This window comes from Eumetopias jubatus, unplaced genomic scaffold (assembly GCF_037043125.1).
Source record: "Eumetopias jubatus isolate StellerSeaLion01/CBP00866 unplaced genomic scaffold, mEumJub1_p1.0 scaffold_10, whole genome shotgun sequence".
Taxonomy (NCBI): domain Eukaryota; kingdom Metazoa; phylum Chordata; class Mammalia; order Carnivora; family Otariidae; genus Eumetopias; species Eumetopias jubatus.
This window is the reverse complement of record NW_028274816.1, coordinates 94,775,005-94,796,700: the sequence shown is the minus strand read 5'-3', so window position 1 is coordinate 94,796,700 and position 21,696 is coordinate 94,775,005. Positions and strand designations below refer to the sequence as shown.

The window sequence follows — 21,696 nt, the reverse complement described above, 5'->3', positions numbered from 1 at the left end:
TTTTAGCTTTAGAACCCATTTCATTTTTCCAAATATATTATTATTGGGAATCCCAAGGCATGTATAAAGCAGGTGAAAGTGACAAGTGGATCCCTAAGGCTATACAGCAACCTCTGTTGTTTGATATGATGTATTTCATTGTTTACTGACCCAGCAGCACCTCTGTGGGGTCCAAGGTTCTGTGGAGCAGAACTGAGGCAGCAACAAAAGGCTGGGAGATACCCCTGGGTTCAAATTTCTGCTGTAGAAACTACTCCCTGTGTAAATCTGGGCAGGTTATTAACTCTAAGACTGTTGTGGGGATGCTGATAGGGCGAGAAAAGGAATGTTTCCTAAACTGGGGTCTGTGGATGTCTCTTTGCGGGCCATGATTTTTTTGGGGGGGGGGATTTTTTTTTTCTTTAATGGAGTCCTGCATTACCTAGTTGTAGGAAGGCTAGTTTTTGCTTTTTCCAGACTAGGTTTGTTTTTTTCAGTCCACTCCTTTCTAGAAGAGCCACAAAGAGGACAATTTTCCCCCAAACATGAGGAGTGGAGTTCTAGCAGATCATTAAACCTATGGAGGGTTAACAGAGGGACTAGAAAGTCCCTTTCTCCTATTTACCCTGTCTTTCCCCCAAATTCTCCATTCATATGATCAGTGAGACTCGGGCTTAATGAGGTACATTTAGGGAGGAAACAAATCGAGTGTTTTTCAAAGACAGACAACAGTTCTTTGTATCTCCAGCTCTATTGGAAGGAGCCAGCTTGGTGGGGGGAAGCTCACTCTTTGGAGCTAGACACTTTGGGGTCTGAACTGGGGTTTCTTGAAACTTCCAGCAAGTTACATAATATTCTCTGAGCCTTGGGGTACCTGGGTGGCTTAGTCACCGGGTGTCCTACTCGTGGTTTCGGGTTGGGTTGTGATCTCGGGGTCGTCGGATTGAGCCCTGGGTCAGGCTCTATGCTTGGTATGGAGTCTGCTTTTCCCTCTCCCCCTACTCCATCCCCCCGCACGCTCTCTCTCTCTCTCTCTCTCAAATAAATAAAATCTTAAAAAAAAAAAAAAGATTCTCTGAGCCTCATTTTCCTTATTTATAAAATGGAGGCAATATCTATTCATTTTTTTTTAAAGATTTTATTTATTTGTTAGAGAGAGAGAATGTGGGCGAGAGAGTGAGCAAGGGTACAAGCAGGGGGAGCTGCAGGCAGAGGGAGAAGCAGGCTCCCCGCTGAGCAAGGAGCCCGATGCAGGACTCGATCCCAGGGTACTGGGATCATGACCCGAGCTGAAGGCAGACGCTTAACCGACTGAGCCACCCAGGCGCCCCGAATTAATATCTATTCTATTGGATTGTCAGGATAAACTGAATAAAACAACTTAGCAAAGACTTATTTTTCTAAAAGCTATTTTTTTAAAGATTTTATTTATTTATTTGAGAGAGAGCATAAGCTGAGGGGCAGCAGGAGCAGGAGGGAGAGAAGCAGACTCCCCGCAGGGAGCCCAACATGGGGCTCAATCCCAGGACCCCAAGGTCGTGACCTGAGCCAAAGGCAGACACTTAACCAACTGAGCCACCCAGGCACCCCTCAAAAGTTAGGTCTTGTCCTTCTCTGTCTGGGTTTAGCAATTCTGTAGGCGATCTGTTGAAAGTTCTAAGACCCAAGTTAATGAGCTAGTAATTGTATGTCTTTCTCTGGGCCCCTTAAAAATACAAGATGGAGATAGGCAATTTAATAGCACGTATTCTTTCCTGGATATTTTTGGAGCAGAAGCTGAACAGTTGTACTTGGAGTCTGAATAAATAGAAGAAGTGAAGGAGAGAATCACTGGATCAAGTCTCATGTCTCAAGAGGAAAAATACGACCTCCATCATCAGACTTGTAGCCAAAGTCTTAGAGAGCCAGCTGGGAAAAGTCTTGGACAAGATTGAGCCAGACACCGATCAGTCTTAGAGTGGAGGAAATTAACTTAGATGAGGGTCAATCTGAAGCCAGTCCCCAGCTCAGAAGCAATTTAGGAAGAAACTGAGCAAATGTATATTATAATTAACACCAATGGCTGGCAAGGAAGACATTGATGTGACTCCCCAGATGGTATCAGATTCCCAATGGATGGAATGAAATTCAAAGGCATTGACCCCTCCCCTCAGTAGGGAATAGACAGTCTTCCAGGCTTAACTTACTATTTCCTTTTCCCTCCACAAAATTAAGTAACAGTAAAATGGCATAAAAACTTGAACCCAGGAAATGGAGCTCTCTTGGGGGGAGCTGCCTTACCTTGAATAACAGAGGTGACAGGATACTGCTCTTCTTGGCCACTGGGGAAGCACACTGGGTCACCTGACCCTGGGGGTGGGTTATCTCTGACCAGGAGCTCCTACCTGATATGCCAATCAAACCCAACCATTTTCCACATGTGTCACGGCATGAACAAGATTGGGAAGCTCTGCTCTGAGGCTATTTCCCCAAACCTGGTGCAATGACACATAAATCCTTGGGTCCCATCTTCCTGCATCCGGTTTGGTAGGTCTAGGGTAGGGTCCAGATATCTGCATTTTTTAAAGCTGCCAAGGTGATTCTGACCTGATTTGGGAACACTGCTCTAAGGGCCAAGAAATTCTGGTGTTTTCATTTAATAAAACTAAAAATAGCAGAGGCCAATGCCGCTGGTCCAAATCCTGAGCAAGTTGTGGATTTAAAGCCTGTTTTCTTGAAAGTACGGAGGGAGATTCTCCATGAGATAGAATTGAAGAAGAGCTTGGTTGCCATCTGTTCACTTTTGGCTGAAACCCTTGGGCCTTTTGGCCCCTACTTTCTTCTTTTAAAGACTTAAATGTTATTCTTCTAAAATATACCTGGTAACGGGGTGCCTCAGTGGCTCAGTCGTTAAGCGTCTACCTTCAGCTCAGGTCATGATCCCAGGGTCTTGGGATCGAGCCCCGCATCGGGCTCCCTGCTCCACGGGAAGCCTGCTTCTCCCTCTCCCACTCCCCCTGCTTGTGTTCCTGCTCTCCCTATCTCTCTCTCTCTCTGTCAAATAAATAAATAAAATCTTAAAAAAAAAAAAAATATATATATATATATATATATATATACCTGGTAAGAATGTTGGACAGTGATAGAATGCCCAAACTGCCTTGGGCACCACCTTGGGCCTTTGGTGCCACAGACAGCCTGAAGTTAGCACAACAAACAGTAAATTGTAACTTCTAAGGTTTCTTAGAAGTGAAGTATCAGAGACACATGCCGTTCTGAATTCAGGTGACATAATAACAGAAGAAATAACAACCCACTGAAAAGAAAAATCTCAGCAATAAAAATGGCTGTAGTTTCTGAAGGAGCTCACTGTACCCACAGAGGATTCTGCGATCTTGGGAACTAGAGTGATTGGAACCAACCCTCTGTTTCTCTTCTCCATTCAGTCATGCCAACAAATAAAAAGCAATATGCAAACAGATTCCCATAGTACCAATCACAACAGCCACTTTCCGAAGACACATGGTTTCTCGTGAGCAATCATCCCAGCAACATATCTGCAGATCTCAACGCCAGAGCCCAAGCAAGGAGTAGGGAACATTTATTAAATGCTTACTATGGGCCAGGGACTGTGCTAGTCATTTTAATGCCTTGCCTTTCACATCATATTACCCTATCCCATCCCATCATCTCCCCATCTCTCCATCCACTCATTTGAAGGAAGGAAGAGACATAAGATAAAGTAATTGGTGGTGATGCAGTGCAATGATTGTAATCACTTGGGAGGCGATACAGAGCCAAGGGCCCCTTATTACCGTAGGGTCGAGTCATTTTCACATGGAAAGCATGGGTGGGAATCCCCATCCATAGGCTCTAGAGGTTATCTCTTGCATAGATCCCTCTACAACAAGCCCAACTGTTTCTCCCTTTTATGGATGTTTTGCTTGGATGAGTCCTTCCTGTTGGGACATAGGGCCATTTCCCCAAGGACTTTTTCTATTGAGTCAATGATCCCATGCCACAATCAGCAACCCCACTCCTAGCAGAGACTTAGAATCTCTGGTGTTGTCTGGTATTAGGAATTCATTTGCCTCAATTTTGTTTGACATACTTGGTCTGGCCTTTCGCTATCAGATCCAATTGGTAAGATCTGCAACTACTACTCTGGGCACTGAGCTCTGGGGGACCTCATTCATGCAAATTACTGCAGCAGTTAAATTTTTTTTTCTTGAAAAATTAAATACTGAACACCCTTTCTCTAGGATGGAGTTGGGCACTACTGTTTTCCTCGTAAATTTGGCCTTGTTTAAAACACTGCAGTAGCTCCACATAGTTAGGCCAAAAGAATAGCAGTGGTTTTAAGAATCAGCCCTAGGCATGGTACTTTGGTGAGACTTGGTGACCTAGCTTTCTTTTGTTTGGAAGAAATCCTAAAGAGACTACCTATTTGTTCCTAGGGAAGTGAGTTGCTGATTATTGGTCGAAAAATGAGGGTTGTTGAGGGCTGGACTGCTGTTTAATGCCTTTTTCCTTCCAGAAGTTTCTGTTCATTAATGAAATACTATGGCTGGTGAAATGGTTGAAGGCTACTTGTTCATGAAAGGGGTAGAGGGAGAGGGAAAGAAGGAGATTGATGGAGTTGGAGGATTCCCAACCTCTTGGCATCCAGAGGCCTGCCCTCACCATCCCCTGAGAGAGTTAGCCTTTCTGGTGAGGTCATGAATGGAGTCCCCTTGCATGGCAGCTGGTGACCCCTGCTTTGAAAGCCCGCTGCTACTTGCAGCATGAAATCCAAATTCCTTAGCTTGGCATTCAAGGCCTTATGCCTCGGTCAGACAGTTAGTTATTCACCGACCCTTGAACGTGCACTGGGATTATTCCCTCCGCCCTCACTTACCCTGCTCATCAGTCTCACTGATCTTCAAAATTCAGTTTGCTCCCATGGAAGTGTGGGTCAGAAGGTAATTTAATATAGTTTTGGAATGGGGGCAGCTTGGCTATATCTAGGAAGACTGAAATCCACATACCCATTGACTCAACAGCTTCACTTTTTGAATTTAATCGACAGAAACATTTGAACAACACAGAAAAGATACCATGTGAGATGCAATGATATAGACAATACTACAAGATATCGTCTGAGAGGCTATACTGTACTACAGCAGCATGAGAATGGAAACGCTCTAAATGTCCACCAAATGAGGAATGGCATAAATACGGCATAACTGTACGATGGCACATTACATAGCCATTACAAAACCTGCTAGAGATACGCTTGTGGCCACGAAAAGATGGCAAGCTTATACTGTTAATGAAAAAATGCACATTGCAAAGTGGTACAGCGTGGTCTAGTTGCAGAGTGTGGGCTTATCTTCATAAAATAACATTACTTATGCACCGCATTTAAGTATAAACATCCGAACACCAACTTTAACAACAGCTATCTCTGTGATAAGGCATCCTAGGACACTGGTTTTTTCGATGTTACCTATTTATATGTTGGAATTCTTTATAAGGACCACATATTACTTTATGAACAAAGAGCAAAGCTCGTCATTTTTTCAAGGCCCAACTTAGATCACGCCACTCCTATAAAGTTGGCCCTGACCACGTCTGTCCATAGAGCTGCCCCCTCCTCGACATCGTGTGGTGAGGATGCAGCAGAGTTTCCGGGGAGTAAACCTCACTTTCCTGTGAAGCCACTCCTCCCACTGCCTCCAGCTGTTCCTTAGCCTTTTACGCTGTGATACCTTCTCCTCCCAACCGGATCACGGGCTTCTTAAAGTTGAGGGTGTCCCACTTTACCCCTTTTCATCTGCTGCTCTGGCTACTTCCAGAGCTCCCCCCTCCAAGTGCTTGCCTCTCGAAAGCACTGGCCTCACGGAGACCTTGCCAAGGAGGGGGCTCAGGGGCCTGCGATATAGCAGCTGATGATGTTAGGGTCTAGGATCAGGAAGCCCTTGGGCAGCCGAGGGTCCCTCCTTCTCTCTGAGCCAACGATACACTCAGTCCCCTGACTACCCAGAGGCGGCCGGCCCCAGTGTTGGAACCCATCACAAACCAGCTGCGTTACTCTCAGAAAGAAACAGATGGGCAGAGGGAAAAGTGGGAAACGACAGTCACAGCACAACAGCAAACTCAACTCAATGACATGGCCCAGCACGAGGCAGTTGGGTTAAATCTGGCCATTTGGAGATCACTGAAAATTTTTACCACCCTCCGTCATCAACATGAAGACCAAAATGATGGTATTTTCATTGGAGGGAGTGGCGTAGTTTGGATGAAGCACTTCGCACCAAAGGGTACTGAGCATGACAACATTTACTCATTTGGTCTCTCTGTTCCCTTTCTGGGGCCCATCGTACTTAGCAAACAGCCATTTAATCTCTCATCCTTGGCCGTTATTGGAAAAGTCAGATGTTTCTCTCTTTGTTCTGTTCCTTCTCCCTGAAGAGAGAATTCCACAGATGTTTAGATCCGTGTGACCAATGGACTGGCTGCTGGTCCGGGAAGACTCTAGAATCCAGGGGCCTAGGGACTGAGTTCAAAGGCATCTCCTTCGACATCCAACTCGAGGGGAATGCTCTAAATCAAATTCTGCCTAAAACCTCCCCTGTACTCTCCTAATTCAATCAGACCATGTCAGGGGTCCGCACTTCTAAGACTGCCTCACAGTTAGCCTTTCCCTTTGTCTCTACGTGAGTTCAAACATTGTAAATTTTCCCATTAACATGATTATGCTCTACTTATCACTAGGAAGAGGGAGACTTCTTTGACATCCCCCAAAATAAAGGGAAAGAGGAATTTCTATCATCTTAAAAAGAAGACCAAGTTCAAAGCGTAGTAGAGACGAGACTAGAGACTAGACAGAGCCTCTGTGCCTAGCAGCGCTGGGCACACAGTAAATAGGCCCTTCACAAATGCAAACTCAAGAAATTCACTAAGGAGTCTTGCTACTAATGGGTTTTACTGAATTTCTTTTCCTTGGACTGGTCTACAGCAGGGTTTCTTGACTGAACCACTACTGGCATCAGGGGCTAGATCATTCTCTGTTGTGGGGGCTATCCCGTGCGTTGGAGGATGTTTAGCAACATCTCTGGACTCTCGACCCACTAGATGCCAGAAGCACATCACTCCCCCACTAGTGGTGACAATCAAAAATATCTCCAGACACTGCCAGATGTACCCCGGCAGGAAAAATTGCCCCCAGATGAGAACCAATGGTCTAGAGACTCCCCTTTGCTTTTAGGGAAATCAGTGAAGATTAAAAGACAAAACAAAACAAAACACAACAGAGCACCAAAAAGTCCTCTACTTCTAGACTCCCTCCACTGAGTGATTACTTTTCCCCCAACTCACCCCTGCTTTCTAGCGAAGTCATGTCTGAACATGTAGAACCACATGCCCCCCCACATTTGTGTCCCTGGGGGAGATCTGTGGGCGGCAACACCTAGGAGGCCAACAGCGATACCACTATCTCTGGTCAATCAAGGAGGCAGGGTGCTGGACTTCACATTCAGCCAACACCAATGGCCTCTGAGTTAGAGCTCGCTACGCCTGACCTTTGGAATTGTCCTGGCTGGACTGGTCCTGTGGGCTGGGTGTCGAGACTTGTTCCCGTGCCCCCAAACTGCCAACTCTGCTTTGCAGGGATGGGCTCGCAGCTTGTGTCTTCTGTAGACGCCCTACGACCTGTTGTATGGGGTTTCCTCATTCCTGAGCTGGGATCTTCACCTTGAAGTCTTGGCAGAGCGTGAAAGGGTCGGGATGGGACTCTTGGCCGAGGAAAGAAGCCACGTATCAACTGCCTCGAAAGGACAGCCTGCTCAGGTTTTGGCTTCACTTCCTCTCTCCTGCTTTGGGGTGCTAATGTCACTGGGTGCAAAGCGCTTTGTGATTGATGGGGGCTGGGCCTTGGCAGGGCTGTGCTAAGGTTAACGGAGGTGCTCCCCGTTTCTGAGAAATCACACTTTTTTTTTTTCTTTTCTACAACAGAGTTGCTGCCCTGCCGAGTCCCACCAACGGTTATGAGAACAGAACCTGAGGTTAAGAGGCTCTTGGGAGTTGGCGCTCAGACCCTCGCTGTGGCTAGGAAACAGCATCCCTGCTAAATGAGAACGAGGAGAGCGCGGGGCTGTCAGCTGATCCCGAGTCCCCAGAGTGTCCTTCTGAATATCCGGTTAGTGGTAGCACAAGGTTCTGCCAGGTAGAGGACACCCAGAGGAAAATTCCCAGCTCCAGTCACCCTAATGAGAGAAGCCTTCTTGCCTCCCGTGTGACTCGGAGGTTTCCAGGGAGAAACGGAAGGAGAAAAGCAAGCGCTTCAGTCCCTTGCCTCGGCCCGGACAGCGGTGTGTGTGTGTGACCGGAGCTGGGAGGAGACGACTGACCCAGATAGCCCTGGTCTGAATGCATAAGCATCAAAAATCTCACACCAGAGCCAGCCCACCAGCGCTTTAGCTTTCTCTGCAGAAAACGTGTTCCTCTTTATGATGCTGACATAGTCAACTTACAAAGATGGATTGGAAGAAAACGCCTGCAAAGCTGTATGCCTCAGATAAAAAAAAAAAAAAAAAAAAGAACTCTGATTCACAACTGTTAGCTTAATGGTAACAAATTCATTTTCTTTGATAGCACTTGCTCTGAAATTGTTGCTGCTGGAAGGAAAAAAACAAGGCCCCCAGCTTTCACTTATTCATTCAACAACCGTTGTGTGAGCATCTGCCCTGGGCTGCTGCTGTACTAGCTGGGGAGGTACGGTGCTGGAGTAGACAGCTTTTGTTTTCATGGGGTTCGTGACAGACCTGTGAGACAATATGAGGAGCAAGCTCTGCCAACGGTGGGTGGGTTAGTGGGGGGGCCCAGGAAAGGCCCCAGAGGAGAAGATCCCCAACTGAGTGGCACAGAGGTGGGGAGGACCAGGGAGTGGCGAAGGCAGAGGGCCCTGCTCAGGGACTGGGCTTCCTCCCAGCCAGTGAGGGTACTTTTAAGCAGAAAATGACCAGGTCAGTCATTTTACAAGAAAACTCTTGCAGTGGGGAGGTGGATGTTCATTATCTACAGTGTGCCCAGTGGAAATTTATTTGGAAATGGTTTGCTTCTGAATCGGTTGTTTCCCTTGCTCTCAGTGCCTGGCTGATGACACATGACCAAAACTGCCTAGGAAATTCTTCTCTCCCTTCAGCTGGGTTGCTATGCAGTCTGGATTCTGGAAGCCGAATGATACGAGGCTGGGGTCACAAGGGAGTCCTACGCAGCATACTCCCGATTATGTCATTCCTTTGTGGTCTAACTGTTAGGGCAGGTAAGGAAGAATTCCACCCCCAGCCTAGGCCGGTGATCCTCTGGGAGGCAGTACTTGATGGAGAGTGTGCAGAACTGAGCCCTCTGGAGCCCCTTTCTTCCATAGCTGCCAAGAAACCCTGAGACTCCAGGACAGGCAGGGGCGGCTCTGAGTGGAAGAGCTGAATCCCAAGTTCCATTAATGCTCTGGGGCAGGGTTTCCCTAGGGTGTCCCTAACCTCAGTGCTAGTGACATCAGGGGCCAGATAATTCCCTGGTGGGGGAGGGGGCACTGTCCTGTCCATTATAGTGTGTTTAGCAGCACCCCTGGCTGTCGGTAGCATCCCCAAGTTGTGACAACCAAAAATGTCTCCAGACTGGAAGCATTCTTGGGGGGTGAGATTGCCCCCAGTTGAGAACCACTGTTCTAAGAGGATGGTTTTGCATTCTCGTCTTACTGGACCTCACGGCAGTGCTCAGTCCAACGGATCACTTGCTTCCCCTTGAAACTCACATTCCCTTGGTGAGTGAATGAATGAAACTTGCACTCTCCTTGTCTCTCCTCCAACTCTCTTGTTTCTTGTAGATTCGTGGGGCCTCCCCATCCTCTCTTCCTGATCTCCAAATGCTGCCATCCCTTCATGTTCGGACCTGAACTCATTTCCCGCTTATACTTTATGCTTTCTCCCTCTCATTCATCTCCGGCATTTTAAATATCTTCCGTTTTCCAATTACTCCCACATTCGTCACTATCCCAGATCTCTCATCTACGCTCTAGATTCATTTCTACTTGCTTTGGATATCTCGCTGGCATCACAAAATCTATCCATCTTTCTCAGAAATCCACTCCACTTCTCACCCCTGTCTATCTGTTGGCCAAGCCATTAAACCTTAAGGTCATCCTGTCACCTGCTTTTCTCTCATCTTCATATCCCGTCCATGACCAATCCCTGTCAATTCTATCTTCAAAATATACCTCAAAACCATCTGTTCCCAGCCCTCCAGTTCAAGCCACCACATAATGTGAAAAACCAATACTGTAGATAACTCCAATGACCTCAGTGATTTCCTGACTTCCACTCTGCTTCTTTCCAGTCCCTTCTCCACCCAGAGCAATCTTTTACAAGCGCAAATCAGATCATATGACGCACAGCTTTTAATTTCGGCAAAGGCATTCCACTGCACTTGAATAAGATCGAAGAGTCTTAACATGGCCCCAACCTCCTTTGTGCCATTCGTCCTTTCGTTTCTGCTGCTGCTGCCATGTTGATCTTCTTTTGATTCCTCAAGTGCGTCACACGTGGGATGCCACACATGCTATTACCTTCACCTGGAGCACTATGCCCCAGCTCTTTTCATCCTGCGGGTCTCGGTATGTCATTGCTTCTAGAACATCTTTCCTGATCCCATCCTCTTAAATTCGGTTTCCCCATCATGGTCTCTTTCCCTATCATGCATGCTTCCTTATGGCACTGGTGACTTTTGAGTCCATCTGTACTCAGATGATTCTCTATTGTTGGCTCCCCTCCCAGATTGGAAGGATCCTGAGGGAAGAAGGGACTCCCAGCGGCTCTTCTGCTCATTGCTGTGTTGCCATCTTAATATTGTATGTGACACTCACTGAGGACTCAGTAAATATTTGTTGGATGAATGATTATTCACCTTTGAAAAGAACACTTGAAAAGAACACTTTATGACCAAGAAAAATGAATGACTATGAAGAATGAAGTAAGAGCTCCTTGCTTGTCTGTGTAAATGAAAAGAAGGTTTCCAGGGCTGGTTCTTGGGAGCACAAAGCACAAGGAGATGAATCAGGCATCAGCTGAGTAGAAATGAGACTTGTTGATTCTGTCATTAGTATTCCATATTTATCCTAAGACTTTCCACCCAATCTGGAAGGAACTCCCTGAGTCCCAGGCGGGATCACGCCAAAGCAATCTAAGAGGAAGCACTGAAATTAGTTCAGTTTTCTTCCTGGAAGGCCTGAGCTCCCAAAGAGGTCAGGATGCTCAGGGAGGACAGCAGCCCCCACCCAGGCCGAAGGAGCCGAGAAAGTGATGGGGAGCAGCTTCACCTGATGCATGATGCTCTGATGTACCATCAGAGCCCTGTTAAGTATCAGCGGACTTGCTATGGAACCACAGAAGTATCTCCTCCATAGAATGAGACAAGGGGAGGCCAAGTTTCTCCTTTTCTTCTGCAGGCTCAGTTATGCAGAGAGCATTTCACTGGGTTTTTCTGAAAATTCATGAGTGCGGTTGGCTGCGGAGCGGAGTGTAAACGGATGACGTTAAAAGGCTCAGCCTTTGAGTCAAACCGAGAGTAATTCACATCAGCCTCTCCCAGTCTTTTGAAGACGGGACAGCAGCTGCAGAGCACACGCCTGCAAGTAAGCAGCTAAGCATTTGCTAAGCCCAGGTTAGAATCCCAAAATCTGGAAGGGGGGTAAAAAAAGTCTGAACCACATCGGGAGCCCAGTTGGTAGAACAGTGGAATTCATTTTCAACAGGTTTATTTATTATGTCTTAAATCAGCCTTAATGAATCTGGGAGAAGAGTGTCAAGGTCCATCCATGTGTTATGGCTCAAGGACGAGACTGGGGCCCCGAGTCCAAACATATTGTGATTGGCTGCCCTATTGCTAAACAACTGTCATTGTGGGGCAGGGATGTCATTTACAAGGGGGTTGCCCACATTCGCCGGCAGCCCTTAGTAACATACTAACGGGATATTGGTGCTGACTTGCACCAACAGTAAAATAAGAAGGTTGGACTGAGGTACACCATGGATCCCGGTAGGGTGGAAGGGACAGAAAAAGATATGCTCTTCAATTTATTCTCAGTCAAGAATGAGAGGGGAAAAAAAAAAAAAAAGGAGAAACCCTCTCGAAGGCACTTCCTGTTTTGAGAGAAAGGTTCTGTGTCAAGATGAGCTGTTGGAGTTCCAATATCCACTCAGAGCACGGAGCGAGCATCTTCTTTGTGTTACACATAAAGATACACATAAAACCCAGCCCCGGCCCTCACGGAGCATGCAGATGGGGAGGCAGGTCACGCAGGTCCCAGCAAAACAGGAAGTCAGAGATGGCTGCGGTTTGTCAGAGGCCGGTATGTTGGATGGTTCAGCCTGCTGAATGTTTTGCTGTCCAGAAGGATGGCAGAGCGGGGGAGACAGGAAATCTAAATGGAAATGGAGTGGCAGCCAGGGCCTGGAGGAGTAGGAACTTAACTGTGAGACTCGCATTAAATAATCTGGCAAGATGTGAGATCAAATTGAATCAACACCGAGATGGATGACAGTCTCCCAGGTTAGGACTTACTTCATAAATATTTGTTGAACGAATGAGTGAATCTCTTCCATCTGTCACCCCATTTACTGCTTACCTCAGATTCTTTGTAGTAACGTTCTGGAATCTCATCGCAGGCGATATCAATAAAGCAAACTTCTCTCTCTAGGTCTTTGGCTTCATTGTCAAAAATCTGAAAGAGCAGAGCAACATATCAAAGGTTAGCGATGTGAGTATCCTCAAGGTGCCCACGGTTGGCACGACTGTGCCCCGCAGAGCATCTTCACACGGCTCAGTGCTCCTGGCTGGTGCTTTCCGCCTGCCTCAGAATGTGCAAGAATCATGAAAGGCTTTGATTCATCGCTTACGTTTTGTCACATCAGAGGCAGGTGTAGCATCAATCACTGCTTGGTGAGGGGTAGAAGGAAAAGTGGTCTGTTTTTAGAAGTCCAAGAGCGAAGAAATGAATCTCTTCCAAAAGTCCCTTCCAAAAATGAGGTCTGCTGATTTTTGGCAGTTCATCTGAACAGGGGGAGTGAAGAGGCTACAAAGGGTCTGGCTAGAGAGGAGACAACAAGCAGTAATGGAGCCCAAGATTTATGGAAGAGAGATGTAGGTTGTTGCTTTTTTTTTTCATTAAAATTTTTATATATGTTTTACTTCACAAACAACACATGCTCATTGCAGAAAACACAGATAAACAGAAAGAAAATAAAGATTGTCCACAATCTCATTATGCAGGACTAAACACATGTATTACTCTTGATCATTTAAGAGCACGATTTCCTTGGAACATGCAGGAGTAAGAAGGTAGAGCTTGGGGAGAAACTGAGGTAGCCCCCTGCCGATCTATTCTAGGTTCCACTGGCCCCAGGATGTCCATCACTTGCAAAGAAATATGGAAGACAGCTACATACAAACACACACATATATATATATACATAAATTTTGGTGGAAAGATTAAGTTCCTCTAGTTTTTCCCATTGCCATTTTTCTGATATAAAGGGATGATCTTCCCAGCCCTCCTGAAGGGTGGTAAACAGATTACGTTTGCAAAACCACTTCATCCTTGGAAGACGTCTTAGCTGTATCCCCACCTCATTGTTTGGCTAACTCCTGCAGGGGAATCAACCATGAACACTAATTAAATCTGATTCTTCGGTGAAATATTTTGGAAGAACAGGATGGTTGATGCCTAAGAACATTGTCTTGACACAAATTCGGTGCCTGTTAATAACATGATCTCCCACAGGACAGCACGTGTAGGGCCCTTTACAACGCCACGCTCTCCCTGGTTTGATTCTCGAAACTACTAGTCCTTTCCAAATACTTTCTGAATAATATTTGTGCTGGTATTTATGCTCCAGGTCTGATGTTTGCTCTGTTGCCTATTTTCTTCTCAAATGGTCAGAGACTGGACTCTTCAGACTTGTCCAAGGAGACTGACTGCCCAGTCTGCCCTGAGTTCGCCACTGTGTTTTCCTTAAAAAGAGAGAAGGACGGGTTCTCGGATCAGCTCTGGCTCCTTCCACTGCCACTTGAAGTCAAGTGCTTGGGGACATTCCTAGAGTGTTTAGGAAGGACAGGTGGATAGCTCTGAAATGAAACAGAGAGACTGTGGGGAAAAGAGTTCAAGTTTGAGTGGAGAAATAAATTGTAAAATGAAATACTGAGTCTCAGGTTGTTTATGAGAGTCTCTCTCTCCCCCTTGGTCTCCTCCACCTCTCCCCCTTTCTCCTTTCCCCTCCCCCGCCCCCTCTACTCAAGTCTCTTTTAAGTGTGTGCCAGGAGAAGAAAGACACGTGCCTCATTAAGAAAACAAAACAAAATGGAACACCTCAAAGGGAAATGAGCTTCAAGAGAGTAAATTACAAAAGAAGTTAGAGAGATTTGACATTTACTGGTGGTAAAATTTATGGGACTGAAAGAAGGGGAAATAAACAGGGGCTGAGGGAGTTACTGACAGATTGTGTGGCTTTTCCTAATTTAATTCAAACATTTTTGATCACCTATTATACTGGTTATCATATTATTGCCTCTCAGCTGCAAAGTAACCCATTAGTCTCTGCTCGGAGCTAATGGACTGGACCCTGGAAGCACTGCTTTACAGCAAGCAGGACTTGAAGCCATTTACTGGTGGGACCCTGCAGGAAGAAGGAGGTTTCTCTTCCTGGTTTTGGACCTTCTCCTGCTGCAGAGTCCGTCAGTGGGGACACTGCGTGGTGCTCTGTCTCAGCTGCATGCCCAGAGTGCACGGTGGCCTGGTGACCTTGCAGCTCTGGCCTTCATCGTGGCCTTCCACATGTACCACCATGGGCTCGAGGGTTCACAGTGGTCGTGGCACTCTGACTCTACACACCTGCCCAAAAGTCTCATCTCACCAGCGCCCAGTGGGCTGTTTGCCACTGCCTAGCAACTGTGGACCAGCTCTGGTCCAGGAAACCCAGCCAACTTCTCCACCAACCAGTGGACTGTGACCACAACTTATCCAGTGAAGTCTCAGCCCCAGCCACGGACAGGGGCCCCTTCCAAGTTTGTTCTTCCTTGTGTCTTCTCCCTCAGCCTTAGGTATCCTTTGGAGTTCTCTATACATCTATACAGTTACTCCTATCAAAGTTGAGTAATTCCTTATATTGCACTCTGCCCTCTTCAAATTATTGTGTGCTTTATGCCTCCTGACCAGGCCCTGATGCAGAATGAAGTATTTGCTACAAAGAAATAACAGACTATAGAAGCCAGGGAGGGGAGGCATTTCTGTTGAGTCAACAAGTACATCGTCATCAGAACACTGACCGAAAAGAAAGCTGAGAAAATTCTCATTTTTCAGATGAGAAAACCAAGGCTCAAAGACGTAAAGAGCTTTGCCTGAGGTCACACGACAGTCAGTAGAGAAATTCAGATTCAGGGCAAGTCTCCAGCCTTCACAACTAGGCTCCTCCTGTGACAAAAAACTGCCTCTTGGCACCCAACCGGGAAGATAAATATCAGTCAGAAGTGCTTCCTGCTTCTTTCCAGAAAGACGAAACTGGAATCTGGTTCTCTTCCTGCTACTAAGAAAATGTATGATCTGAGTCGCTGAGTTGGGGAACTTCCCCCAAATTGGGAACTTTTCTGCCTTGTTGAATAGCCGAAATAATAGGAGGAGAATGTATGTAGGTCCCCTTCAGTTGGGATTCTGGTCTCCTTCGTTAACATGATACCTCCTTTGCACTGAAGATGAACTACCAAGTACCTCCGCCTCACCCATTTCAGGGCGGGGCTCCCAGCACTTGAACAAAGCCACAAAAAAATCACTTTGAGGCTTGAGACTGAAAACTCTCTTCAGGCTTGAGATTATAAAGAGTTCTAATTTTCAATAAATCATTAATCTCCCAACGGTTAGAGATTTTTGGGAGATGCTCGTAGGTGCTCATTAACTGCCTACTGAATTAATGGATGGTATTAGCTTTTACTTTCCAAAGAGGAATCTATGGCAGGAATATTCTTACTAATTGATCTTAGTTTCCTTTTATGAGTGGGGGTTCTATTTCCTTGGTTGTGAGCACCCTCACTTTCCATTATTCTCCCATCCAAGTACTAACCAGGCCCGAACTTTCCGTCATTCTCAAAAGAGGGCTCAACAGAGAGTGGAAACTTCACAGTATTGGCTGACAGGGCCTATACTGGTAATCAGGTGAGCTGAATTTGAATTGGATTATCTCCCCTGTGTGACCCTGGGCAAGAACCCTGCACCTCCTCCTTGGGGTCTCCATATTGTCACCTGAAAATAAAAGGCTTCGTCTAGATGGATGGGTACCAGGAAGTTGTGAAACATCCTGGAACTGTACCCAAAATTTGGGGACGTGTATTTTTCTGGAGCAAGGGAGCAATAATTTTCTGGAGCAATCACTTTCATATGATTATCCAAGAGATCTGTGGTGCCAATGAGGCTGTGACTGAGAGACCCAGGTGACCACTACAATTCTTTCCAGTTAAAATGTCTATGACGTTGAGTGACCTTTGGGTCATGTTAGCAGCCTGTGCCTTGCTCTTTGGCTTGTTCCTTCTCTGCCCCTTCCCTCTACAGCCAGCTGATGTGGGTGGTGCACAGAGGGCTGCAGCAGAGAAACGGAACAGGGGTGGTGGTCATGATGTAGCATAATCAGAGGCCATACCCGGGGTAAAACAGTCTAATTTTCATGCTCAGTGTAAGGGCATGATCCAGAATTAAGCCAACACCGTTGTGGTCAGAGGCTTAGTCAGGCCCCAGAGGAAAATAGCAAGAGTTCATTCATTTGGGCTTCCCCAGTAGCAATGGCAGGAGCTGGCAGAATTCTGGTCAAACCACTGGCTCTTTGAGCTGGAATACGAGATCTGCTGAGATAGCTTTATGATGAGGTGCATCTTGTTGATACGTCAAGCCAAAGCTCCACCAGGACTGCATCTGACACAGGTGCTATGCACCTTGGTGGTCTTGGGAACTTCTTGGGCAGAAGCTGTTCCCTTCTGAGATGGGAGTTGGGTTTGGGAGTTAATCTTGGTACTTTCCCTAGATCCCCTATAATAATGTTCCCATCTTTGGGACATGCCCACCCTCGGATCATCTGCAGTGATTTCAGTGCCAATCTGGTTGACTCTCCTGACCTCCCCCCACCCCCAACAGGCTATGAGCACTCAATAAACAAACTCCTTTTGATATGAACTGAGCAATACTACAATCAGAAGGCAATCTCCTGAGTGAATATTATCTTATAGATTCAAACTAAAAAGAGAGTAATCTTCCCATTTTTGTAAAGCATTATGAACACTAAGTACGAAGCACCTTTAAAATCTTAATATACTTTGACCTAGCAAGCTTAAGCTTTGAGAATTTATCTTAAGAATCTTAAATAAAGGAAAAGCTTTATGCACAAAGACTTTCATCCTGACATTATTATAATAGCAAGAAAAGAAAACCAGAGAGAGAAAGGAAACAAACAGTTTAAATATCCCACTATGGGAGAAGAGCTATGTAAAGTACAATAAACCCATCTGATGAACTATTGTAGAGTAGCCATTAACAACTCCATTCTTAAAAATGATTCTCCCAGGAGAGTATACGTGGAGGTGGGTGGGATGGAGAAAGGGAGATACCCCATATATTTTTTAAGATTTTATTTTTAAGTAATCGCTACAACCAACATGGGGCTCAAACTTAGAAACCCAAGATCAAGAGTCACACGTGCTCTACCAACTGAGCCAGCCAGGAGCCCTGAGATACCCCATATTTAACATGAGTCATGTGGTCATAACTCAGAAGGGAAAGGTACATTGATAAATATGGAATGTGTTTTAACAATGCTCTAGATTTCTTCCTTGAACAGGGATGTCTTTCTCAACTATGAAATCTCTCTTGTTACAGTCCAGTGAGGGACAGCACTGGGTACAGTGGCTTTTCAGAAATCCACAGTTCTGGGAATCATGGATTCTGCATCCCTTTTCTCTATCATGGTTACTTTTGTGGTTTAAGATTCAAGCTTATTTATTTGTTTGTTTATTTATTTTTAAAGATTTTATTTATTTCACAGAGAGATAGTGAGAGAAGGAACACAAGCAGGGGGAGTGGGAGAGGGAGAAGCAGGCTTCCCGCTGAGCAGGGAGCCCAATGTGGGGCTCGATCCCAGGACCCTGGGATCATGACCTGAGCCAAAGGCAGACGCTGAACAACTAAGCCACTCAGGCGCCCCTATTTATTTATTTTTAAAGTAGGCTCCGTGCCTAAAGTGGGGCTTGAACTCAGGATCCTGAGATCAAGAGCTTCAGGCTCTACTGACTGAGCCAGCCAGGCACCCCTAAGATTCAAGTTTAGATTAGAACTATCTGTACTTTCAGCACAATTTTTCTGTAAACCTGAAACTGCTCTAAAAAATAAAGTCCATTTTTTTTTTTAATTGAAGGGTTAAAAAAGATCCAAGCTTAGTAGCTATGCTTATTTATCTTCCCGCCATCTGCCCAAGCTACCAAGGATACAAGGTAGGGGTGGGTGATTAGTAGGGATTGAGAAAAATCTACCAGTCATCCTGCTTTATGCTTCAGATATGATTAAAGGGCAAAGAATCCCAGCGAAGCCACTGTTCTCCTCTAACTTCATTTTGCTGCACTTAGGAGGTCTCAGGGGAAGCAACTGACCAAGGCATACCAATAAAGAACAGGTTCAACAAGAAGGAACCTTGGAAGCACACTGACTGTTTTAACAATGTTTTCATTTTAATGCTCTACATTTGCAAAGTGGCCACCGGTTTGGTGGAGGGCAGGCGATAACAGTTGCTGGGTTAACACATTAGGTATATAGGGTTGATAGATTATTATCTATCAGCAGCATACCTGGTGGGCGGAGACCGAAATGCACTAATGGCTGGGATGAAAAAATAGTCCAAGTTATTGACAAGGCAAACCATCATTTCGTTACCCCATCTATACCGGTTTTCTCACCAAGAACATTTTCACACCTACACAGTTCAATGGTGACTATTTTTTTTTTTAAGTTATGATGATGAAGGAGATTTTTTTTTTTAAGATTTTATTTATTTATTTGACAGAGAGAGAGAGAGCGAGAGCAGGAACACAAGCAGGGGGAGTGGGAGAGGGAGAAGCAGGCTTCCCGCAGAGCAGGGAGCCCGATGCGGGACTCGATTCCAGGACCCTGGGATCATGACCTGAGCCGAAGGCAGATGCTTACTGAGCCACCCAGGCGCCCAATGGTGACTATTTCATAAGTACGTTCCAACCCAAGAGCATGCAACTTGTCTTCCAATTGCCATTAAGACAGAGATTTAAAAAAAAAAAAAAAAAAAAAGGATGGTCTTCTTTGGTCTTTCATAAACATTTCTCCGCCTCCCACTCCCCCACCTAGAATACAGAGTTGGGTAACTTATTTGTTCTGTAGGCGCAGTTAAAGACAGCTGTCTGAAAGGAAGAAGAAACTAGACATGCAGCAGTAAAAAAAATCAGCAAACATTTATGAACTGCCTACTATGTGTTCAACACTATGACTTCAAACTTCATTCCCAGTTTGAGTACAAGGGGGCTTATGATTATGGACAGAAGACTAGACTGAATGCACAACTGAATCAGCAACACCATACAAAATGTAATCTATATGTACTAAAAGGAATGCTTCAGACAAGAGCATTCCAGCCCAAATTCAGCAAGGAGGAAACTCAGCAATGGCCCATAGTAGTCTAGGCCCAGGATCATTATTTAACCAGAAGGGGTGATTCAAAATATTGGCCATTTGGTGTTGTGTGGAAAGGAGCCCTACCATGTGCCTGCATAGTGTGGTCCTGAGACACCAGAGCCTGGAGTATAACTTACGGCTGCTGGGTTTTCTGTCTGGGGGGGCCCCACAGAACTGTCTGCCTGTGCTGTGGGTGCAGGGGTAAGGGATGGTACCAGACCCACTCCTGACTTGACCTTGGTTTTGGAGCCGAATTAGAGCCCCATCTGGTAATATGACAGGAGGTGAACTGCTTTGACTTAATCCTCTTTAAATGCTCCACTGGCCATTGGATTTAGGGGGTATTAAGGCTGAGTAAAGGAAACTCATCTGTCAGGGTTAGGCCAGTTTGTCTTAGCTGCTGGGTAAACTTCAGTGCTTCCCCAGAGAATGCTCCCTGGTGGACAATATCATTAGGCTTTCAGTGCAGAATGGAAAACTGTTTTCCCAAAGCCAGTGGGAGTAGCAAAGCAAGCTGAAGGCCAAAGTTTCCACCCACAAGTGTCTGAGAAAATTCTCTCTTCGATGAGGGGGTAATGACACCTGCACAGAGCTACTGGAGGGGTGGAGAGGGGTGAAGGATGGGGCAGGCGGCGCTCCAAAGAACGCTTCTGTGAATTTCGGTGGAACGTTCTTGATGCGCTGTTTTGTTTTCCTGATATGGCCCCCTCTCCTGATTGCCAACTCCTTTACCTTCCAGTGTATTGGGCTTGAGTTTTAAGGGGCTCTAGACAGACAATGGGAAGAAGGGACTCCAGGGGAGTCTTCTCCTTAGAAAGCTGCTTTGGACCTCTGTTAAGTTTCCAGGTGTTCTAGTTACCCATCCTTACGGAGTGTATGAGGGTGGAGCAAAGCTCTCGTGGATGTGGGCTGGCACCATGAGAACACCTTCGTGAAGAGAAAGGGTTCAGGGAGTGAGGGGTGAGAATGTAAACTGGGGAGAATATCGTCATGACCCAGCAAGCCTATAGCGTCCTAGCAGGGGGGACCTGGGTTAGGGGAGGGTAGGATGGGGCCAGGTACAGCTCTGGGGGGTGGCAGACAGCCTAGATCAGAGACGAAGAGGTGGTAGAGTAAGATGGCTTCCCTTGGCACCATCCATGGGTTTTCTGCACATTACCTACAGGTCTCTGGACAGTAACCAAGGGAAGGTGGCACGCACTTGAGGAAGGCCATGGCTCCCAAGATGGATGTAGAGCTTCTAACACTGTGAAGACCACTCCCACCTTGGCAGAGGGATAAGCATGCCAGTGGGGGTCCTTGGGAGGCCAGGAAGCATGAGTATAAAAGAACGCCCCATGGTGAGCCATCTTGAGGGAGCAGATTCCCAAAAAGTGGGGCATTCATGGTGTCAGCAACAAAAGCTTGCCTGTTTCTTACACGAGTCACTGAATAATGTTTCTCTACATTAGTTCAAATTAATTAAACTCCTAAACAGAACTCTCTGCCAAAAAGGCTTCCAAGATAGGTGCTTTGGGAAAGTTCAATGTAATGGTTATCCCCATTGTGAGCACATAGAAACAACTGGTAGGACTCCCAAATCGCTCAATCTGGCCCCTTCATGGTTGAGCTAGCACAGAAGGCACACCACACCCTCCAGGATTTTTTTCTTAAAAAAAAAAAAAAAGTTTCTCAGGAAGTAGATGTTTTTAATTAGAAGAATCAAGTACAAAGAAGAAATTAGCAACCACCCATAAAGGTTATACAAATCTTAATCCTCTCATCCTTCTAGTACAGGACAGACAACAATCTTTAAAAACGACCTTTAGACAAAATCTAGTGCCATACTGTCATTCACAAAAAATAAAGGCCAACTCCACACCTTAGTAAGATATGTTGATCCTTGTTTTTTATTTGAGACTCCCTGCCTCTGAAACCACCTTTTTCAAAAAGGTTTTTGGGGGCGTACAGGTCTATAAATTTTAACACAGGCATCT

At 45.9% G+C, this 21,696-nt stretch overlaps 1 protein-coding gene across 1 annotated transcript in view; it reads right to left on the bottom strand.

The window, feature by feature from the left end:
- Positions 1-21,696, bottom strand: part of PITPNC1 (phosphatidylinositol transfer protein cytoplasmic 1) — a 134,514-nt gene that overhangs the window by 34,964 nt on the left and 77,854 nt on the right. The window contains exon 6 of the mRNA XM_088028183.1: positions 12,623-12,718. Coding sequence (XP_087884309.1) covers positions 12,623-12,718 — 96 coding nt within the window. The remainder of the gene's footprint in view (positions 1-12,622; positions 12,719-21,696) is intronic.